The sequence below is a fragment of the Cervus canadensis genome, chromosome 1, assembly GCF_019320065.1.
Source record: "Cervus canadensis isolate Bull #8, Minnesota chromosome 1, ASM1932006v1, whole genome shotgun sequence".
NCBI lineage: Eukaryota > Metazoa > Chordata > Mammalia > Artiodactyla > Cervidae > Cervus > Cervus canadensis.
In genome coordinates this window covers 6063198-6086369 of record NC_057386.1, presented here as the reverse complement: position 1 = coordinate 6086369, position 23172 = coordinate 6063198, and the positions used below count along the sequence as shown (strand labels likewise).

At 54.8% G+C, this 23172-nt stretch overlaps 1 protein-coding gene and 2 long non-coding RNA genes across 4 annotated transcripts in view; 1 reads left to right on the top strand and 2 right to left on the bottom strand.

The window, feature by feature from the left end:
• Positions 1-10345, top strand: part of LOC122433298 — a 39612-nt gene extending 29267 nt beyond the window's left edge. Inside the window, exons 3-4 of the long non-coding RNA XR_006267080.1 lie at positions 3445-3609; positions 9375-10345. This is a non-coding gene — a long non-coding RNA (uncharacterized LOC122433298). The remainder of the gene's footprint in view (positions 1-3444; positions 3610-9374) is intronic.
• On the bottom strand, positions 3549-10480 carry LOC122433403. Of its 2 annotated transcripts, none has more exons than XR_006267093.1 (3): positions 10344-10480; positions 4662-4780; positions 3549-3761 (listed from the first exon to the last, which is right to left on the bottom strand). It is a non-coding gene; the product is annotated as an uncharacterized LOC122433403 (long non-coding RNA). The 2 variants fall into 2 exon arrangements; XR_006267095.1 differs by lacking the exon at positions 10344-10480 and adding an exon at positions 9666-9746.
• A 7776-nt stretch (positions 10481-18256) lies between these two features.
• GPR142 (G protein-coupled receptor 142) lies at positions 18257-22674 on the bottom strand. Its single transcript, XM_043442742.1, has 5 exons — positions 22621-22674; positions 22168-22374; positions 20820-20955; positions 19907-20065; positions 18257-19128 (listed from the first exon to the last, which is right to left on the bottom strand). Exons 1-5 carry the CDS (start codon positions 22672-22674, stop codon positions 18257-18259), a joined length of 1428 nt encoding a protein of 475 aa, XP_043298677.1.
• Positions 22675-23172: the final 498 nt, after the last annotated feature.

Genomic DNA, 23172 nt, shown 5'->3' with positions numbered 1-23172 from the left:
AGGTTATTTGACCTTGATGAAAAACATGTTTGCAAGGGGTAATACTATGTGGGGTAAGTCAGAAGTGCTGTGATCATTTTGCTGTCAGAGAGTGAATGAATACAGGACTTCCTGGGCGCTCCAGTGGGTGAGACTCTGTGCTTTCACTGTGGGGGGTGTGGATTTGTTCCCTGGCCAGGGGACTTAAGATTCCACAGGCCCGGCAGCATGGACAAAAGATGTTTTAAAAAACTAGAAGCTAACACACCATGTGAACGTAAGACCTCCATCACCTCATGTTATCCAGGAGCTAGTGCTTGCCTCTCAAGCACTGGGAGTTATTCCTTTCCATTATGGAGGTGGGGAGCACATATTCTAAACACTATATTTTCTTCCTCTATATGTAATATATTCACACAATTCACAAGGTTAAAGTTATAAAACAGGGTCTATAATGAAAATGCTTGTTCCTAAAAAAAAACAAAACCAATGAAACCAGTTTCTTTGGGTATCCATCCAGAGAGATTCTTCAGCACATTCAACCAGACAAGCAGATATATGGTTTTTTCTTACCCTTTTCACCCAAATGGTAGCATGCCGTTTCATTCATTCATCGAGACTGGAAACCAGTGAGCCCCATAACCTGCTCTTCTGCTTTGCTTTTCTTGTGTCTTCCCACGTTACCATGTGTCTGAGCTGTGTTTCCATGTCCATCCATGGTTCTGATTCTTTGTCTGGCTGCTGTATTCCATCACCTGGGCATACCATGAGGGGGGACCTACGGAGAACACCTCCAAGTCTCGTCCTTCTTGTAAGCAATGCCACCTGTCGCTTCACCGATGTGCAGGCATAACTAGAAGCTGTATGTCCAGAAGTGGAATTGCTGGGTCAAGGAATTTGTGCATTTAGTAGACAGTGCCAAATTACTCTCCAGAGACATTGTGTGGGTTTACAATCCTGCTAGCAAAGCATGAAAAAGCCTTTCTCCACCCTTGCCAACTCAGTGCGTGATCAAACCTTTGATGTTTGCCAGTCAGCTTGGTGGAACATGGGACCTGGGTACAGTTTTCACGCGACTCTTGTTCTAAGTGAGGGTGAGCATCTTTTCGGCGTCCAGCTCTGCTGCTAGCCTCAGTAGCTCGCCCCGCGCAGCCTAAGGCCTTGGCCTTGCTCGCTATCCCTTCTGCAAGATCCAGGACTTGGTTTGTTTTCTGTCGGCCAGCCTCCCGCTGAGTCACTCACGAGGAGGAAAGGGCAGCCGGCTCAGGTTATTCTGCTCTGGGAGCCATCTGAGCCGCCAGTCCTGGGAGGACCTCAGGCTCTGGTATTACTGTGGGTGCCCAGCACCATGCACTGGATTATTGCATCTGGCAAACTGCAGACCTCTGGATCCCCTGGGAGAGATGGGGTTTGTAGGTGGGGATCAGGTCAGATGTGCGTGCCAAGTGGGCATGCAGAGGACCCAGCTAGATTCAGAAAGGGGACGTCTGGAAGGAGGTAATGAGAGCGAAGTCCTAAGTTACAAGTGGCGGAATGAGAGGAACCACGCTGGGTGTACAGAGGGAAGGACTTAAGCTGTTGGAAAGGATTTGGGGCAGAAAGGGTGGTGAGCCACGGTGAAGGAATTGGGCGGATGTTGGGAAAAGATTCTCACTTGAAATCTCTAAACGGGGACCTCCCTGGTGGTCCAGTGGTTAAGACTCCAGGCTTCCACGTCAGGGAGTGCAGGTTCGATCACTGGTCGAGGAACTGAGATTTTGCATGCTGTGTGGCCAAGAATGAAAAAAAAAAAAAGGAATGAAATCTCTATAGATGCATCCTGAACGAGATGCACTCACCACCGGTTCCTCAGCTCATCACCACTGCAGGGTTAGTGCTGAGATCTGCCCCGATGGGAAGTGGGGGTGCCCCCTTGGCTACACATGGAGGATTCAGGGCTCTTGTGTGGCCACCTATACGTGTGGGGAGGCCCAGAGACCTTTCCTGACCCTCTCTGAGTGGGTTCTGGGCATCTGTGGGACAGCCCAGGTCAGCTTGTTGTCATTAGCTCAGCTAGTAAAGAATCCTCCTGCAATGCAGGAGAATTCTGGGTTCGATTCCTGGGTTGGGAAGATCCCCTGGAGAAGGGATAGGCTACCCACTCCAGTATTCTGGCCTGGAGAATCCCCACGGACAGAGGAGCCTGGTGGGCTGCAGTCCGTGGGGTCACAAAGAGTCGGAAACGACTGAGCGACCAAGCAACCTCCAAGACAGCCTATGCATTTGGTTGGATTTTTTGCTCACAGACTGGAAAAACCAGCAGGAGCCAGTGGCTAGACTGCTGGGCCCTGGGGAGTCTGCCACTGTTTCTTCCAGGCTTCAATCAAAAGCAAATTTGCCCTGGAAATTGCTGAGGCAGAGGCATCTTCCTGGAGCCGTCTGAACAAGGGACTGCCGTGTTAAGTCTATGCCCTCCAGGGCATCCTGATTCCAGCCGGAGCTGGGCTGTGGTATTCATGAGCCACCACCGGGGCCTGCCCTGGGCCTGCTGGACCTGTTCTAGGTGGCTTGACCATCCATAATCAAGCCTGTCCTCTCTCTGCTGAGGCTGCAGACCCGGAGCTGTACTCCAGGTGTGGACAGCTGGTTGGGGCTCTCGATCCTGGTGCCTACGCCAGTCCCTTCCCAGGCTCCCCACGTGGCTGCTTCAGACAAGAGGATGGGTTCTTTACACCAGAGACCGCCACGGGCGCAGGAGAGGCCACCCCCGGCAGGCGGGTGGCCAAGACTCCTCGGAGTCTTCTGCACGCCACATCACTAAGCAGAGCCTTCAGAACTGCAGTTATAGAGGCTCTCCTCCCCCATGCCTCAGCCGTCCCAGGGGGGAAAGTCCAAAAAAGTTGAGGTTGTCCCTGAGGCCACCAAGAAGCGCTTAATTGCTTTCCGAGAGAGTTGTCACCTCCTTCTGGTCTCCTCCCTTCCCCCCATCAGCCTGGGCCGCCTCTGCTCCCAGCGCTGGCAGCTCTGGCTCAGAGAGCTGAGCCTGAAGACGTGTGTTCCTGGCTGTGTCCCAGGGTACCAGAGGCCTGGGTGCTCTCTTCTCCAAATATATTGCCACCTTTGCTGAAAAAAAAGAGCCCTATGTTTTGGAGGAATAAACGTGCATTTTTCTGTGAGCCAGGCACTCATCGACAGCGGATGGATGGTGGCCCAGGCCAGCTGAGTCAGCCAGACTCTGGAGCAAGCAGACAGCATAAACCAGGATGGGGACTGGAGCCAGCCAAGGGCAGTGAAATGCAGGGAATGTTTGGAGGTTTTCATACCAGGAGTTTAGTCAGCACCTTGAGCAATCTGATTCAGGCCGAGGGCCAAGTAGAGGGATCCATATCATAAAAAGGGGGCTAAAAAGCAGCAACAAATACACCCCAAAAGCATAATGGTCTAAATATCTTAGAAATTTATTTCTTACTCTCTTAACACACCAAGGCCGGGATTCTTGATTGGCCAGTGGGTTTTCTCCATACGGTGATCCAGGGACCCAGGCTCTCTCCATCTCAAGGCTCCGCTGTTCTGTCACCTCCATCCGGCTGGCCGGAGAGAAGATGGATGGGGGAGGCACACCTGCTTCTTTCCCTGCCTCCTAAAGCATTGGTACGTATCTCTTTGGCTCGCATACTATTGGTGGGAACTAGTCACATGACCACACCTGGTTGCAAGGGCAGCTGGGAAATGTAGTCTCAGCTCCTCAGCGACGGCGCTATGCTGTGAAAGGGGAGCAGGGATTTTGATGAACAGCTCACCGTCTGTGCCAAAGAATGAAATCAAGTCACGTAGATCATGGGACCAACAGAGAAAGCAATCCATTCTGAGCTTTAAGGAACTCTCTGGAAGAACAGTCTGGGTCCTGGATCAGGGAGTCCTAGATAACTTGCCGGAAGGGATTTAGCTTTTGTCAAGGACTGAGTGATCCAATAGTTTCGGCAGAAATACAGGAAAAGTTAACAGAGAAGCGACCATATAAGAAACATGGGTAATTAGGCCTAAGAAGCCATACTATTCACCTGCAGTTAGTCTATTGATAAGTGGTTTGTGCCCAAACTTCCTAGTCGGGTGATTGGAGCTTGGAGCCTCTGAGTGCTTGCGCGCTTAGTTGCTTTAGTCCTGTCGGACTCTTTGCGACCCCATGGACTGTAGCCCACCAGGCTCCTTTGTCTATGGGGTTCTCCAGACAGAATTACTGGAGTGGGTTGCCATTCCCTTCTCCAGGGGATCTTCCCGACCCAGGGATCAAACCCGGGTCTCCTGTGTCTCCTGCACTGCCGGTGGATTCTTTACCCACTGCATCAGCTGGGAAGCCTGGGGCTTCTGGCAGAGGCTAATGGACAAAGATTTGGATGCTACGGTGTGGAGGAGGGACATAAACAGAGGGTAGGAGGAGCCTGTCACCTCCAGGTTGTGGGTGAGTCAGAATCATGCCTTTTCCTTCTCACTTGGGTCAACATGCATGATGACCAGAACCCTTCACTGTGTAGGCACAATAGTTCCCTGCTGCCAAGTAACAAGTCACCACAAGCTTAGAGGCTTAACAAGCCTGATCTATTAGCTCCCTGCTTTGTAGGTCAGAGGTCTGGGATGGGCTTGACTGGGTCCCTGCTTAAGAACTGGAGGCCAAAATCAAGGCGGTGGCCAGGCTGAGCTCTTACCGAAGGTTCTGGGGGAGAATTTGCCCCCAAGTTTATTTAGGTTGTCGGCAGAACCAGTTCCCCGCGGCTGTAGGACTGAGGCCTCTGTGTTCTTGCTGGCTGCTGGCTGGTCTCCGTTCCTGGAAGTGAAGTGAGGGAAATTGAAGTCGCTCAGTCGTGTCTGACTCTTGGCGACCCCATGGACTGTAGCCTACCAGGCTCATCCATCCATGGGATTCTCCAGGCAAAAGCATACTGGAGTGGGTTGCCATTTGGAGGCAGCTCTCAAATCCTTTCCCTGCAGCCCCCACCCCCTGGCGACCCTGCCCCCTCCTTCAAAGCCACTGATGGTGCATCAAATCCTTCTTGTGCTTGGAGTCGCTGATTCTCCTTTTGCCATCAGAGAAACTCTGCTTTTAAAGGGCTCTTTCAGTTTAGGTCAGGCCCATCCAGAGAACCACTCTATTTGAAGGTCTGCTGATTAGTAAATTTATTCCATTGTGAATCCCTTTTGCCATTTAATGAAAAAATAATCTTAGGGGCTTTTCAGGTGGTGCAGTGGTAAAGAATCCACTTGTCAATGTAGGAGACGTGGGTTTGATTCCTGGGTCGGGAAGATCCCCTGGAGAAGGAAGCAGCAACGCACTCCAGTATTCCTGCCTGAGAATCCCATGGACAGAAGAGACAAGCGGGCTACAGTCCATGAGGTCTCAGAGTCAGACACGACTGAGCGACTAAGCACGCAATCACAGGAGCAATTCTCAGGGCGCACTTAGAATTCTGCCTTTCCCAGTGCCTGGGACTGTGAGTCTGAGACCCAGAGTGGTGTCCTTTGGAGCTAAAGAGACTCTTTTGTCTTCTGGCCGAAGAGTTGTCCCACTTGGTTCCACCCCGTGTGGGTGGGTGACCAGCAGCCCTGGCCCCAACTCTTACCAGATACACTCTGGAGATCTACAAATAGAGGAAAAACAGGCATTCCTCTCCCTCGGAGAAAACTCCTTTCTCTGAAAGCCTCATGGACACAGGACTCCCCTGAGAAGCTCAACACTGCACTGAGCACTCTGGCCCCGAGAGAAAGAAAGCCAGGCCTTGTCTGTTGGTTGGCTCCTGGCTTCCTTGAGGGTCTGCCCTTAACAAGCTCCCAGAACTTTATGTACCACATTTCCAGCTCCCTTCAATGCTTGTTCCTTGTAGCAAGGCCAGGTGGGGAGCCTCCCTCCACCCCCTTCTGGGGCCTTCTCCCCTTCAGCTATTCAGGAATGTAGGTGCCTGCAGTAAAAACCACTAAAGATGTTTTCTTAGCTGCAGGCCTGCCCACTGGGGCCCCTCGATGCAGAAGGACCCTTTGTGCAGATTCCTCCTCCTCCTCGCCCAGGAGCTGGCATCTCAGCCCCACCTCAGCTTCGACCTTGCTCTCCCCTCCTGTGGGTGAGTTTCAGGGCCTGGAGGACTGGAAGGGGCCCCTGTGCTGCTGGCAAAACAGTTTGATCCAGAGCCCCCGCCAGGGGCCCTCTGCCCCGCCTGCAGCCCTTCCTTTCCCCTGGAGCCCCACGGAGGGCAGCCAGTGGCAGGCAGGCAGCAAGGGGTGGGGACGATAAAGGCCCAGGTTGTCCCCCCAGTTCAAGGGGACCCAGAATCTCTCTGCAGAGCCGCTGGACAGCACTGCATAGCAAGGGAGCTGAGACTGGTGTGCACGCAGGTGCCGGCGGCTCCGCTCAGAACTTCAAAGCTAAAAGGAAACTCTCTGATTGGCCAGACTGCCTGTTATCACTCAGGCACTTGGTACCAATTTAATGGAGAATAACATCCATTTGTCAGGCACTGAGTAGGTGCCGAGAATCTGAAAGCTTGGCTGGAGCATGGTTGGGAGGGGGACATGGGCAGAGACAGGCTGAGAGCCTGGGAGCTGGTACCTCAAAGGGCGGGATCCTACCCGAGGCAATAGGAAGCCACCAGAGGGCTTTGTGTGGGCTTCCCGGGTGGCACTAGTGGTAAAGAACCCACCTGCCAGTGCAGGAGACGTAAGAGACATGGGTTCCATCCCTGGGTCTGAAACATCCCCTGGAGAAGGCCATGGCAGTTCACTCCAGTATTCTTGCCTGGAGAATCCCATGGACAGAGGAGCCTGGTGGTTTACAGTCCATAGTGTCAGAGTCAGGCACGACTGATGTGACTGAGCATGCATCCATTCTTTATGGCTTATCCCAGGACACTGAATATACACTAGGACCCTGTTCTTTAACCACTCTATATGTCATAATTTGCATCTCCCAATCCCAACCTCCCTCTCCATCCCTCCCCTACCTGCCTCCCCCTTGGCAACCACAAGTCTGGGCTCTGCGTCTGTGAGTCTGTTTCCGCTTTGAAGATAAGCTCATCTGTGTCATATTTCAGATTCCACATGTGAGTGATATCATATGGTGTTTGTCTTTCTGACTTACTTCCCTTGGTGTGATCATCCCTAGTTGCTTTTCTCGTCCCTGAGTTTTTCAGGGAACCAAGCCCTCTGGTGGATGCCTTTCTGGGGAAAAGAAGAAAGAGAGAGGCTGACGGAGGCAGAGCCACTGAAGCGCCTCACAGCGGCGTGCACTCCCTGCCCACTGCCTTTCTCCTGCAGTGAGTTTCGTCCACGCAGAGTCAGAAGGGCCGTGAGTGGCGGTGGCGAGGGGCCAGTCCCCTCCCCAGCCCTGGCTCAGGCTCCCGATGCCCAACCTTTGTGTGTACTGAGCCGGCTGGCTGGACGCTCAGGTCTTTATCAGTTGTGACCACACCCTCCTGTAAGGCCCCGGGGAGAAAGCAGAACTGAGGACTGGGAAAGATCAACAGCCACGCTTTTTGGTTCTTCTAGGTGCAGCCCTTCCGACCTGAGGTCGTAGAGGAACTGAGGCTGCAGGGGGCGGGGTGGGAACCCCAAGGGTTCAGGGACACTGCACCCACATCCGGATGTGGTTTCTCCCAGGACCGAGCAGCCACTGACATCCACCGGACCAGCATCACCCAGGGGAGCTGGCCTCCGTCCTGGCCTCTCTTGGCCTCAGAGGAATCCAGATCACAGTTGGCAGCGTTAGATTGCTCAGGCCAACCGCTCCCTTCAGAGATACACAAACTAGGGCTTGTGGAATCTCAGGGCGAATACAGAACACGCTGGCAGCCAGATCACCTGACGCCCCCGCCTCCACCCCGGGGTGGGGGTTGTCTGACCACCCCATCACCTGACCTCAGGTCACTGCCCTCCCCTGCAGTGTGGTTCTCTCCTTTGGAAATCTCGTTTACTGTGTAACATAATATAATCACGGTTAACTCCCAAGGACAGAGATCACGTGGCCACCTGAGAATTCCACCTTCAACAGGGCTGGAGGCTCCCGTCCCCCTCACCTGACCTGACCCCCAGGCCAGCTCCTGGGAGGAAGTGTCCTTCTCAGCTCTTGACTGCTCCTAATTACTCAGCGAGGTTGGACCAGATCTCCCAATACATCGATTACAACAGGGTGGTGGACAGGCGGGTGGGCGGACGGCTTTTGTCTCCCAGAGGCAAGTTCCCTCCCACCCAGCTGGCCCAGACCCGCATGTCTCAGCCTGTGGTTTTGGCTTCCAAGCCCGGAGTGTGGAGACGCCCGTGGGATGCCAGTGGGATTCCGAGAGGGAAGATGGTCAAACGCTTGACAGCTCTAACTGCAGGTGACTTTCCGGCCAGGATCCCCCAGCATCTCATTCTATTCTGTTATTTTATTTGGCCATGTCACGTGGCCTGTGGGATCTCAGTTTCCTGACGAGGTATTGAACCTGGGCCACTGCAGTGAAAGCCCAGAATCATAACCACTGGGCCACCAGGGAACTACCCAACCCCACCACACACACACTTTCTTTTTGCATTTCTACCTGGTTCCCTCAAACTTTACTACACCTTAACTTTAGTAAATATTTATTGAGAGCAAGCTCAATGTACTGGCACAGGGGCTGGAGGCTAGGGGTCAGGACCCTTGCCTTCGGAAGACTGAAATGAAAAGAAATATAAGCTCAAAACCAGTGGCTTCCTGTCCAGGTTCTGAAATGTACTGGCCCTATGACTTCGGCAAGTAGTTAGCCTTTTCAATTCCTCGTTTGCTTGCCTGAAAAACGGGTGATACTCATGGGTTGTTGTTGAGACACTAAATAGACAGATGGATCATGGCCAGGGCATCTATAAAAATAGATCTCTGACCCGCAATCTGCGGCAACCATGCCAGGAAGCCGGCCTGCTTGCCGTAAGTCAGACTTGTAGGAAATAAGACCGCTATCCTGAACAAGTGGTCCAGAAAGCCAAACAGTAACCCCTGCAGCAATCATCCCATGTGGGCAGGGCTTGATTAATGATTGACAGTTGCCCTAGCTCGCATCCCTGCTTCCAGCTTAGGACCAATCAGAGAAAACCAGGTATGCACTTCTAACCTCTCACATAGGACACTCTACTTTTTAAAAAACATTAATTTATTTATTCTTGGCCATGTCATGTGACATGTGGGATCTTAGTTCTCTAACTAGGAATCGAAGCTGTGCCCCCTGCCTTGGAAGCTCAGAGTCTTAACCCACTGGACCACCATGGAAGCCCACACTCTACTTCTATTATTGTTTTCACTTTATTAATGCTAATCATTAATATTGTTAAATATATTAATATTTATTAATATACACTGATTTAAACAATATTAATAAATAGTTTTTTTTTTTTTTTTTGCTACACCGTGGGGTTTACAGGATCTTCGTTTCCTGACCAGGAGTTGAACCTGGGCCCCCTGCATCAGGAGCGCAGAGTCTTAGTCACTGGACCGCCAGTGAAGTCCTGGGATGTTCCTATCTGGAATTATGTCACAACACAGGCAAACATCCTCCTCTGTCTCCATGTGCAGCCTCTTCCGAAACCTCCCTTCCCTCCGGAAGGGCTCCAGGGGCCACAGAGAGGGTGAGCCTTCCCTCTCTCTGTCCCCGGGTCTCCTCCAAACTCAGCATACCCTGCAGGGGCATCTGGGCCCTCCTTCCTGGACTCACCTTTTCTATGATGCTTGGACCCTCCCAATGGTCTCCTAAGGGGTCTCCAGCCTCATCAACCCCTCGTCTATAATGCAGTTGGAGGGATCCTTCCGGAACGTGATCTTAAGAACCATCGGAAGAAACTCAGCCTCCAAGAGAGGCCTCCAAGCCGGCACCGCCCACCTGACCGCCTTCATTCATTTCCCACGGGCGTCGGCTCCCGCCCCACCCACCAGGCTTCAGCAAAGTGCTCTCTGCTCTTCCCTGACTCCAAGAGCGAGAAGAAAGCAAAGCGACGTGTGCCCTCTGCGTCCCTCCCGGATCTGGGCTCCACGCTCACTCAAGCACCCCCCTGAGCCGTGCGCAAGTGTGAGATGCACTGGACCCAGGCATGGACAGACCGAGTCCTGCCTCACCACCAACTAGGTATGTTTCGCAGGCCAATTGCTTTAACTCTTTGACCCTCAGTGTATGTCCATCTCTGGGCTTCCCTGGTGGCTCAGATGGTAAAGAATCTGCCGGCAATGCATGGTTCATCAAGACTAACGTTCATCAAGACTAAGGTTCATCCACACCCTGTTTCGATTCCTCCGTCGGGAAGGTCCACGGGGCGGCAAAGAGTCAGACATGACTGAGCAACTAACTCTTCCATTTTTTTTCATGTCCATCTAGAAGAACAACGGCAATAATTCTTACCTCCTGAGGGTTATTGTGAAGAGTCTCTGAGATGGAGCAAACAAAATATTAAGTCTAGTGTCTGGTCCTGCGGCTTCCCAGGTGGCTCAGAGGTAAAGGATCTGCCTGCCAATGCAGGAGATGCAGATGCGGGTTTGATTCCTGGGTCAGGAAGATCCCCTGGAGAAGGAAATGATAACCCACTCTAGTATTCTTGCCTGGAAAATTCCATGGACAGAGAAGCCTGGCAGTCTTCTACAGTCCATGGGGTCGCAAAGAGTCGGACACGACTGAGCGACTAACGCTTTCACTCGATGGGAGTCCACTTTTATTTCATCACAGAGGAGATCCCTGGAGGGGAGACAGCAGGTCTAAGAGGGAGGTCAGAGGTCTCAGAAGGCCAGGAGGGGCACACACACACACACACACACACACACTGGTCCATGGTAGACTCTCAGAAGCTGCTGCTTATTCTGTGAGATGCCTCCCAACCAACAGGTTGTGTCTCACCCTTCTACTCTGAACTGAGGTTCATCCAGGACTCGGGAGTTTGCCAACGGACTTGACCATAGGTCCCGTCTTGTCCAACCTCCACGTCTTACAGGGGAGCTAACTGAGACCCCTGGGGCCGGAAATGACTCTCCTAAGGTCATGCAGTGCTTTGGTGTCAGAGAAAGTTCCAGAACCCAGGTGCCCTGGTGCCAGCCCCTCCCCACCATTAAAGCCAAACTACTGTGCCATCACCCCACCTGTCAGTCACTTCTCAGCAGTCAGGCCCCTGGAAGCGCTCTCAATGGAGAACTTAGAAAAACTCCTGCTCTAGCCCACCCCACGTGATGTCTGCTGGCCATGCCCGCTGTCCCAAAGTGGACAGGTGACTGCTGGCACAGGGCTCCCCAGCCGTATCCCCTCCAGACACGTCCAGCCAGCCAGGTGGGCACCTGAACCAGTTGGGGCACCCCGCCTGAGACCCTCAGTTCCCATGGTCCCTGGCCCAGGCCAGCATCGGGCTCAGCAGGTGAAAGGAACCCTCCCAGCCAGCCCTGCCCCAGGGCCCCTCGACAGTGAGCCCTCTGATGTCAGCCCCCTTCCCACAGTCCCGCTTCCTCTGGCCCTGGGAGACTCAGTCACTCAGTCCTTCTCCCTGGAAAATAAGCAATGCCCTGCCCTCCTCCACAGGGGCCTCCAAGTCCTGCCTGAGACCACAGTCTTCCATTTAGAGCCGCCCCCACCTTCCCGGGAGTGGTGTGGCCATCAGGAGCCCCAGTGCCAGGGCAGCTGGGCATTCCTCTCCCTGGCTTTGCCCTGTCTGCTAAATATACATCTAGGAGGAGTCTGGGAGGGAAACGCCACAGATCTTGTTAACTCTTTCACTTCCAGCAGCCATGGAGAGAGTTGGTGGGGGGTGGGGGGCGCGCAGGGCGAAGCAGGGCCAGGTCGGCAAACTGGTGGAAGGGATGCCCAAGACCAGAGGACCCCTTGCCCAGGCTCAGCTGGAGGGGTGGGAGGCCCCAGCCGATCCCTCAGGCCTGGCCAGGGGGATGGGACCTGGGGTCAGAGGTCAGGGGTGATCGTGGGAAGGGGACCAACAGTGTCCTCATCACCCCCTCCCTGCCCCCGCCCAGAGGACCCCAAGGTGGAGGGCAGGTGGGGGCCCTGGGCGGGAAACCCCCTGACGGCCACAAGGCAGAGTCAGGCCCGCCCGCTTTCTCCAGGGGCACCTAGACAGTGGCCTGAGCTCCCTTTCCAGGAAAAGGTGAGGGAGGGCCAGGTGGCGGTCCAGCTCCCCGGGGGCGTCCCCTTTCCGGCTCCTTGAGGGGAGATGTGATCAGACAGGAGGAGGCTCTGGACGAGCCCCCCACCCCCCTTCCCTTCTTCCCTCCCCTGCGGGCACCCCTCAGCCAGGCCTGCCTTCCTGCCCCCTCCCTTCATCCTGGCGGTGTGGGGCTGAAGCCGAGGCTCACACTCCCTGAGTGGGCACCGTGCCCTGGGCAGGAGCTGTTGGGGGAGCCTGGGACCCTAGAGGCACTGACCGAGGCCCTGCGGCTGCGGCGGGGGGTAGGCCGGTGCCCACCGCGGGGAGGGCAGGCAGCCAGTGTGGGATCAGCGGGAGGGGCTGCCCGGACCAGGCGGGAGGGACGAGGGTGAGGACCGGGCCCTTCGCACACTGCCCCGCGCAGCAAGCCTTCCCAGCCGCCAGGAGGACCTGGGGAAACCGCCGCGACAGTGACACCCGCCCGTCTCCGCCACCTCCCGGCTTGGAGGAAGGTCGTGACTCCGTGGCCTCAGCGTGGAGAAGAGTGACTAGGGCACCGGCTGAGCCCTGCTGCCCAACTGCTCCCTGCTGGCGGTGGACGTGATGGGGATGGGGGCGTGGATTGGGGTGGAGGGGTGGGGGGTGGGGGTGGAGGTGGGCAGGCGCAGTTTCTTGGCAATAACTTAGATCTGCCTGGAAATCTACTTTAAAGGCCCGCCCCCTGGCTACCAGGCCAGTCTGCGCCTCCGGCCTATCCTGCAGCGCCCCCTGCTGTCTGAGCCCATGGTGACGGGACAAAGCGGGAAGTTGGGTTGCAAGACCCTCTAAGGGAACCCAAGCTTCATGGCTCACAAAGGAATCAGGGCCTTGATGGGGATGGTGGGGGGCGGGGGACGCCAAGATCCCCAACATACCCTCATGCCAAAGACCATCCCATTGTCCCTGCCTACAGATCTATAACCTGGCAGACCAAGGGGCTCAACATTTAATCCGGTAAATAAGTAAAGTTTTGCTCTCAGGAGGCGACCCCCTCCCCTGGGCATGGTTGCTGAAAATAGCAGACCCTCTAGAAGGCTGGTTCCTTGTCTCCAGCATGCCCCCTCCCACCCTTCCTCATCCCAGGAGCACGTGGACAGCCGTGGGGCCCTTTACCCAATGGACATGAATGGGGTGGAGGCTGGGGGACTGGGGGTGGATGTGGGAGCTGGGAGGTGGAGGAGGCAATGGCGGGATTAGGGGAGTGAGGTCGCCGCAGAAGCCCCTGGGACCACTGACAACCACGCGAGGGAGCAGAGGCAGTGAATGCAGGTAAGAGGGAACCTTTGGCAGCATTGGGAAGCCGTGCAAACTTCAGTGAAAGGCGCTCAGTCGTGTCCAACTCTTTGTAACCCCATGGACTATATAGTCCATGGAATTCTCCAGGCCAGAATACTAGAGTGGGTAGCCTTTCCCTTCTCCAGGGGATCTTCCCAACCTAGGGATTGAACCCAGGTCTGCCACATTGCAGGTGGATTCTTTACCAGCTGAGCCACAAGGGAAGCCTGTGCAAACTTTAAGCCCGTTGCAGAATGGGAAAAAACAAAAACCAAAAAATGCTGTTGGAGGTGAGAGCATTAAAGGGAACCCAGGAAACATGGCAAACAACGAATTTATTCTCCTGTCTGAGAACAAATCAGAGCGGCAGCTGGAAAAGGGGGCCAGCAACTCCGTCACAATTAAGAAAATGTAGAGAATTCTTCTGAACGAGAAGGAGATATTCTCAGTGTGGAATTTCAGAGCTCTATAGCCGACTTCTGGAAACTTCTTGAGGGAAGACACTTGCCCTCACATCTTTCTTCATTACGGTTTAACCAAAACATCAAGATCTTCTAAGAATCCAGGAAGAAAGGGGAGGTCACATTTAAGGATTCAAGACTGATGTTAAATCCTGCTACACCAACCAGAAAAAAAGGTGGGGGGACATTCCCTAAAGAGCTAAGGGAAAAATTCTTCTCATCAAAAACTGGACATGCAGCCAAACGAACATTTCTTTTTGAAATAACCACAGTGCTATGGGCCAAATTGTGTCTCCCTAAATTGGTAGATTGAAGCCTTAACCCCCCTGTACATCAGAATGTGAATTTAAAGAGATGATTGAGTTAAAATGAGGCCATTAGGGTGGCCACACATCTAATATGACTGGTGTCCTTTTAAGAAGAGATTAGAGGACTTCTCCCGGAGGACCAAGTGGTTAAGACTTTGCCATTCAATGCAGGGGGTGCAGGTTCGGTCCTTGGTCAGGGAACTAAGATCCCACGTGCCTTGCAACCAAAAAGCCAAAACATAAAACAGAAGTAATATAACAAATTCAATAAAGACCATAAAAATGGTCCACATCAAAAAATCTTAAAGAAAAAAAGATTAGGACACACATAGAGACACTAGGGATGTGCCCGCAAAGAGGAAAGAGCTTTGGAAGACAAAGAGGAGAGCCATCTGCAGCCAAAGGCTAAGGCCTCGGAAGCAACCAACTTGCCCGACACCTTAATCTTGGACTTCAGCTCACGGAACCTTAAGAAAATTAATTTCTGTTGCTTAAGCCTCCCAGACTATGGTATTTTGTTATGGCAGATCTAGGGAATGAATACACTTGGACACAGAGATCAGAAAACAAGTTGTTGACCAACTTCCAGACTAGCAGAAATCATATATATATAGAGAGACTGGGAAATACATGAAAAACAACTGTCCTCAGGTATTAACAAAGGGTTAAAGATAGGAGATAAGATCAACTGATAAGATGGAAAATGTGGGGTGGGATGGGGGGAACCTGTAAGGGAAAAGCTTGGAATTTCAAAAAGGATTTCCATCTGCCAAGGTATTTCAGCAGGTGGGGTGGAAATGAGCAGGGCAACCCACACCCCAGAAGGAAGTGTAGTTCTGCAGAAGCCACTGACAGTTTAATGACAAAAATTCACAAAGGAAACATGAGCAACTTTAAGAATACTTTTCATTCCCATTTCAGTGACTTGTTTATTACAGTGATGATCTCTTGCTGTCATTAAAGGGTATAAAGATATCAAAAAGGAACTGCTACCTAAAGCTTTGTAGGCAAATATGATGGTGGTGGTAAGTTAGTCTCTGTCATGTCCAACTCCTTGTGACCCCAGGGACTGTAGCCTGCCTGGCTCCTCTGTCCGTGGAGTTCTCCTAAGTAAGAATACTGGAATGGGTAGCAGTTCCCTTGTCCAGGGGATCTTCCCAATTCAGAGATTGAACCCAGGTTTCCCATACTGCAGGCAGATTCTTTACAGTCTGAGCCCCCAGGGAAGCCCCTCAGTTCCCAGACCAGGGATCAAACCCATGTCCCTTGCATTGGCAGATGAATTCTTAACCACTGGACCATCAGCGAAGTCCTTTTCTGTCTCCTTGAGGACAGCCCACCAGCCAGTTGAAAGAGGCTTCTTCTCTTACCCCACTGCAGCTGCCTTCCATGGCCAGGGTCTCCCCTGATACTGGACAGCTCTCCTGCAGGACCCTGCAGGTTCCCTATAAAGTGGGAAGGGGGGGTCTCTCCCTCACAATGTTTCATTTGATTCTGCATCAAAAGATGCCCTTCTTCCCAGCACTTTGCTCTGTAGGGTGGACTTGGCCCCTGGGATGGGCTGGAGGAGGCATCACGTTTTGTGTCCCTTCTTGGGGAATCTGCACTTGCACCCCCTTCCTCCTTAAGCAAGGAATGAAGCTCTGGTTCATCAGCTCTTCCCACGGACGCATCTTTGTGCATACAGTGTGAATGAACAAGAACTGGGTCCTGTTCGCCTGCACGCAAAGCCAATCTACTGACACCAGGTCGTGGTGAAGGAAAGGGCAGCATTTATTGCAGGGTGCCAAGCGACAAGTCCAGGCACCTAGTGCTCTAAAAGCCCGAACTCCTCATTTGGTATGTTAAATTACATGGAAATACATTTGTTGGACGAAAGGAAAACAGTCAAACAAGATAAAATCATAATAGTTTAGTCATTAAACCAAGTCAAAGACTTCAATTCCTCTTCAAGAGCTATAGGTAATATTCTGTGCAAAGTCCTTTGAGCTATTTCTGCAGCTACTGAAACCCCCCGCCAGGTGGAACACGTTAACTGTGTGCGGTCGGCGGGCACGTAGACACCAGATGGGTTGCAAACAGGAAGGTTGATGATGTTGACTCCTGATTACCTCACTACCCACCAATCAGAAGAGTGTCCATGAGCTGATCACTCACCCTGCAACCGTCTCCCTCACTCTGTCTAAAAGCCTTTCCCCAGGGCTTCCCTGGTGGCTCAGTAGCAAAGAATCTGCCTGCCATGGGAGGAGACACAGGTTCGACCCTTGGTCCAGAAACATCCCATATGCCGTGGAGCAACTAAGCCCGTACCCCACAACTATTGAACCTGTGCTAGAAACTGTACTCCACAACAAGAGAAGCCCCCGCAATGAGAAGCCCACGTACTGCAACTAGAGAGTAGCTCCCGCTCCCTGCAACTGGAGAAAAAAACCCACGCATCAACAGCCAGAGACCCAGCACGCCAAAAATAAATAAATAAATAAATAAGATTATGTTAAAAAAAAGCAAAACACTTTCCCTAAAAGCCATCAGGGGTTGCAGCCTTCTGAGCATTAGCTGCCTGGACTCCTGTCTTGGCACCTGCAATAAACACCACGCTTTCCTTCACCACAACGGAGTCAGTGGATTGGCTATACTGTGCTGGGGAGAGGGGACCCGCGTTTGGTTCAGTAATGATGGGGGAATCCGCCATGCCCCCGACCGACTCAGGGCAGGCTGAGACTTTGCTGAGAGGTCCTCCGTCCTCTCTCTCAACTCTTGGGACCAGAGGTGTCTCAGAATTTTTCAGAATAGAGGAAGGTAATGTGTGGCTTAGACAAAGTAACAGATCTCCAGTCTAGCAGGGTGTGGGGCGTCCGCCCAGAACTAAACCCGCTGAGTCTGAAATGCAGTCTCTGCAGCTCCCGGCACCAAGACATACCTGAACCTGCGCCTGTTCCAGTCAGGTTTCGTCACTCGATGTGTTTGTGGCAAACTCAGGTCATGGTCTTGGTTTTCAGAGCTTTTTGGAATTGAGAACTGTGGATAACGGATTGGGGACCTGTCTTTTCTTCCTTATGGGTGCAGCTGAAAGTGCCTTCCTGGACATTCCTGCTGTGGGGAGGGAAGTAGGGCGGGAAGGGAGAAGGCCAAGTGCATTTATTTTGCACTGACTGTTTGCCCCGCGCACATCTGCCTTCTTCACTTCTGTGATCCCACTAAGGGTTGGGTGCTGGTGAGGGCCTGCCTGGACCTCCCGTTCAGGGGAAAGGTCAGTTCAGCCTGATCAAGAAGCAGAAAGCAGACTGCTAATGTGTTTACCCGATGCCTGGAGCAGGTGGGAGGTCCGTCTACTGTCTCTCCCAGCTGCCTTTCCAGGCTGGCACCACCGAAAGGAGAGAGTCTGGGCGGGCCGGGCAGAGACCCCTGGGCCTCACGTCAGCGGAGCCATCTCCCTTCCTCCCCTTGGTGGAGAAAGAATCTTCTTCCCCAAGTGCAGAGGTCAGCAGCGTGGCGGGGGCCGCCTCTCCCCTCTCCTGGCCTCTGCGCTCAGAGGGCCTTTTGTTGCTTAGTCCTGTTCCTCGGCAACCATGAAGACTGCAGCCGCGGGCTGTCTGGGGCCCCTGAACCTGTTCTGGCTCCAGGGCAGGGAGTCAATCAAAATCAGTCCAGGACACTCAAGACCCCAAGGTCTTTATGTCGCCCCAGAGCTGGGACATTGAGTCTGCTTAAGACCACTTTCCCAGACAGCTCTCTCTCATTGTTCAGCCCCCCACATGGTTCCCCCAGCCCAGGAAAGGCCTGGAATCCTGGGGACATCTCTGTCTCCCTGGTATTGCCAGCAGAAGCCAGAGAAGCAATTGACGCAGAGAATGAGAGGTGGGCTCCAGGAAGGGGCAGGATAGAACAGTTCATATTCATCCATTCATCCATCTATTCATTCATTCAGCCCACCAGCATTAATTTGGCTTCCTGGGGAGCCACGCCTGAAGCAAGAACTCTCTCTCCTCACCCGCAGGTTGCCATGGAGGGTGTCGATAAGGTTTGTGGGCACAACCACAGAGACCCCGGTAATCCGAGCGTGAGCCATCCCAAGCTCCCTGCGTGCGCTCCTTTTTACAACCCTGCCCCCCTGGGGCGTCCCGGAGGCTTCAGCATAGGCTCTGCCACCATGCCCGTCGACTGTGACCCCAGGGGCCAGGGCAGGTGGGCGTCCCGGAAGACCTCTCGGACAGTGGCCCGGAACGTCTTGCTGACGAAACAGTAGAGGCCGAAGTTGACGGCAGTGTTGAGCATGGCCACCATGTTGGCCACGTCCAGGGCCAGGTGGACCCTCCAGTTGTGATAGACGGGGGCCACATACAGGTGATAGAGCATGACGAAGGTGCGGGGTGCCCAGAGGAGGGCGAAGAGCGTGGTCACGCCCAGGAGGATGGCGGTGCTCTTGCCCACCTGGGGCCGCGGCCCGCTCCGGCCCCTCCGCTGCAGCCGGCGGACGATGGCCAGGTTGGCCACCAGGAAAACGCCACAGGGGATGAAATAGACAATGAGGCAGTGAGCCCACTTGAGCACCTCGTCCAGCGTGCTGGGCGGGTCCGCATCCCTCCACACTTCCAGCCACCAGTAGAAGGGGATGCCAGTGAGCAGGGCAGCTCCAAGGACAGCGGCGACGGCCCGGCGGGCCCGGCCTGGGGACGAGGTGGCCCGGTGGCGCAGGGGGTGGCACAGGGCGCTGTACCTGTCCACCGTGAGCAGCACGGCGATCCAGACCGAGGCGTGGTTGGCAGCGAACTCCAGGACGTTAGCTGTGCGTACCACGGCCTGGGGGACCTGGCGGGCCAGCACGGCTCCCTGCAGCAGGAAGCCCACGAACACGATGACCACCTGCGTGACGATGTCCGAGGCCGTGAGCGCCAGAAGGTAGTAGTAGGAGGGCTTCCGGGTCCTGGCGGCGAGGCGGGCCAGGGCCACTGTGGTCAGGAGATTGACTGATGGTCACCGAGGTCAGGGAGGGGAGAGGTCAGAGGTTAGAAGGGCTGCCTGGATTTGCTTTCTCATCATCCCTCCCCACCTGCTGCTTCTTGCTTCTCTTTTCCTCTTTCCGGAACCTTCTTAAAGCTCCCTTTGTTGGGAAGGTTAACCAGATCAGCCTTGCCTTGTCCAGCCATGGCACCACAGGCCACTGCCTTACCAGACGACAGGCAGGGAGGAGCCATTCTCTAATCCCACCCGTCGTCTCCTGCATCCCACCACACCCCTGCTCTGCTCTCTGAAGGCAGCGCATGGTGCAAGAAGCTCTCAGTGTGAGGCTCTGGGCCGTTCTGCATGAACTTGTTCTAGGAGATGCCCATTTCTGGGGAAAGAAGGGGGCTGTCTGCTCTAGTGAAAACTCGGGTTTAGCTCTTGAGCACGCCAAGCTTCTGCAATGGCTCAGCGGTAAAGAATCTGCTTGCAATGCCGGAGATCCAGGAGTTGTGTGTTCGATCCCTTGGTCGGGAAGATCCCCTGGAGGAGGAAATGGCAACCCACTCCAGGATTCTTTCCTGGAAGATCTCATGGACAGAGGAGCTTGGTGGGCCACTGAGCACCCTCACTTTTACTCCCCACTATGCTTGGCTCTGCAGTGGTCCAGAGCACCCCCACAAGGCAAGGGGAAGGACTCTATGACCCTGGGTCTCAGGGGTCAGCACAGAGGATTGGCACCCATCGAAGGAGCACCCCAATTTCTGGCCCAGCCCTGGACCCCAGACCCCACTCCCCACTCACCAGGCAGCCCCAGGCCCAGGAGGACGCTGTAGTAGATGACAGGGATGACCCCAGCCACACATGGGGACATCGCGGGGCTCTCGGGCCAACGGCCTTCAAACTCCTGGCTCAGCCCACTGCTGTTGGGTGTGGGCAGCAGGGTCACCCGTAGCTGGCCAGCTAGGAAGTATGGAATGGCAGGTTAGAACTGTTGGTCTCTTTCCAGCCTGGCCTGGAGCAGCCCCACCCTGACCTTGGCCCTGAGGTCTTTACTCATTTTGGCTCCGTACAGAGCCCCTAGTCAGGTCCAGCCAAACGTGGCCCGATGGCCACGTCTGCTCCACCCCAGCCCACCCGCTCAGGGGCCTGGCTCCCCTATCAATGGGAAGAAGTACTCGGTGGCCTTTCTCGCCATCTTAGTGATCATGTCTGAATCACCTTGTTCCCAGGCAGCCTGAGTCAGACCGTCTGAACTGGGGCTTGAGCGCTTTGTCCTTAAGGCATCCTGGGTGACGGGCCTGGACCCACCGTGACTCACGGCAACCCCGCTGCTGTAGCAAACAGCTGCCTCCTCTTCAAGGAGAGATGCAACCAAGTTCTCTCCTTTCTACTCCAAAGAGCATCTCTCTCTCTCTGTCTCCTAGTACCACTGGAGCTGGAAAGGCCCTGGTTTTCAGATGGGGAGACTGGGTCCAGAGGGCTCAGGTGTGACCTGCCTGCCGTCATACACATCTGGCTGGTGGCCAGTCTGGGATGAGGACCACACACATGCTCTGGTCGCTCCCCGCCTAGTCTACACTTTCGGATGTTAGGTCTCACCTTCCAGCTTTTGATTTTTGCCCCTTCAAGCTCCCCATTCCCACCGCACCTCCGGATTCCTTGCTGGCCTTGCCACCTCACTCTCCCTGCCCACCCTGGGTCTGAGGCGCCTTACCTGTCTCTCCTCCTGCCAGCTGCATGCTCCTGGGTCCTGGGTCACCGTGTGGCTTTTTCCGGGGGTGCCTGCAGCTCCCTCTTAGTTGTTTGCCTGACGATTCTTCCAGCAGCACTGAGCCTGAGATCAGTACGTGCTGTGAGGCAGCGGGTGGTGGGAGGAGGGAGGGGGAGGAGGGGGAGGGGGAGACTGGAGGCCCAGGAGGATGAGCCTGAGCAGTGATACCGTCTGGAGCAAAGCAAGATTACGAGGGAGCCTGGGAAGGGAAGGGGCGAGGCTGGAGGGCAGCACTGGCACTCTAGATGGCCTGCCCCATGCTCCAAGGGCACTGGGAACCGGCCTGGGCTCAGTCTGGCTGTCAGAAACCGTGGGGGCGAGGATTCTGAAGAAAGGCAGAAGGGTCCCAGGAGCTGACTCAGAGAGGAGTGGGGGGCAACCTGCGCTGGGGAGGGAGCGCTGAGGCTGCCCGGGGCCAGACACGGATCTGGAGAGGAGCCCCCGGGCCAGGCTGGAAGGAATCGGTCGTGCAGTGGCTGCGGGTGTTGGACCGAGAAGGAGGCTACCCCGGGGTGGGGTGGGGGGCTGCTGGCCTGGAAGGATGGCAGGAAGCCATGCCCAGGGCTGGCCAGGGACCACAGGAGGAGCCGAACCCAGTTGCCAGCAGCTCTGGGAAACCCAGACCCAGCGGCACCCCGCAAGCCCTTGTTTTCCTAGCCCTGGTGAAATGAACCATCCTTCAAGCAGTCACTAGCAAATAAACACCATCCGGCGTGGCTTGCAGTCTGGAGAGACTGGAATTTGAGCCTGGCCAGCTCTCCCATCCCACGTGGGGAACAGTCACCAGTGCAGCCCGTAGTGGGCTCCTGGGACATGTGCGGATTGAGTCAGGGGCGAGCGGAGGCCCAGCCTGGAATTGCCTCCCACGCTCACCCTCTGGGAATGCTGAAGAGCCTGTCTCTGGGCTCCCTGAGTTAGACCTGAGCCCCTTGGACTGCAAGGAGATCAAACCAGTCCATCCTAAAGAAATCAACCCTGAACATTCACTGAAGGACTGATGCTGAAGCTCCAAAACTTCGGCCACCTGATGGGAAGAGCTGACTCGTTGGAAAAGACACCGATGCTGCGAAAGATTGAGGGCAAGAAGAGAAGGGGACGACGGAGGATGAGATGGTTGGATGGCATCACCGACTCAATGGACATGAGTTTGAGCAAAAGGGAAGACTGGTGTGCTGCAGTTGGTGGGGTTGCAAAGAGTCGGACACAACTTAGTGACTGAACAACAACAAAATTAAATCCCACTCTGGGCCTGGAAGTACCAAGATGCCCACCCCCAGCCTCACCTTCACACCCAGCCGCGGAACTCACAGAAGCCTTGCTGCTCCCTGGTGGCCAGGTCCGGCACTGCATGCCTCCAAGAGTCCACTGGCTTTGGCCAGGTCCCGTGGGTGGCACAGTAGGCACTCAGGTCCCCAGGCAGAGTGTCCGGGACTCCAGCAACAGAGGGTGCAAGTGGCAGAGATAAGTCCCCAGGCCACCAACTCCCGGCACCAGGAGGCTGTGGGTGAGCAGGGGGCCACTTAGAGCCAGGCGTAAATGTCCCTGCTGACATCTCCTGAGGACCCACCCCATCCGCACGGGTGGCCCTCCCTGCAGCCCTGCAAGCTAACATGGGACACCTCAATTTCACGCGAGAGGGGACCGAAGCTCAGAGAAGTCCAGCAAGTAGGCTAAGGCCACAGAGCATGTCAGTGGCGGCAGGTGGAATTTGAACTTGGCCTTGTCCCTCCTCCAGAGCCGTTACTGGCCACTCCCTCCCACTGGAAGAGCAGGCGCTCAGGTAGCGCAAGTCCCCCATGAGCGCAGGCTTTACCGGGAGGGGAAGTGGGTCAGGTAGACTCACCCCTCGGATGCACAAGGCCCTCCAGCTGGGGGTGGGTGGGCAGCATGATGCAGGGTGCTGAGGCTGGAAGGTCGGTGCCACCGCGGGTCAGCCTGGCTTCAGGCGAAGCTTTCCATGTCACGCCAGTTACTTTGAAGAGCGATTCTTTCCTGTTTATCACTGTTGTGCCTACCCCCCCAACCCCGAGTGGCCTGGAACCTAGACTCTATTCCTTGGTCCCCAGTCTAAGTGTTCTGGGGCACCCTAGCTCAGGAAGTGAGACATCACAGGTACAAGGGAGGCTGCAGCCGGGGGGGGGCGGTGCTGGAAGCCCACCCCTCCATTCTCCCGTGTCTGCTCACCCTTGCCGCAGATTCACTCTGCATCCTGCCCCAAGAGGCTCTACCACCACTAGCGATTCCTTGCCTCGCGTGTGGCTACTGAAATAGCTTCCCAGAAGAGACAGTATGGAGG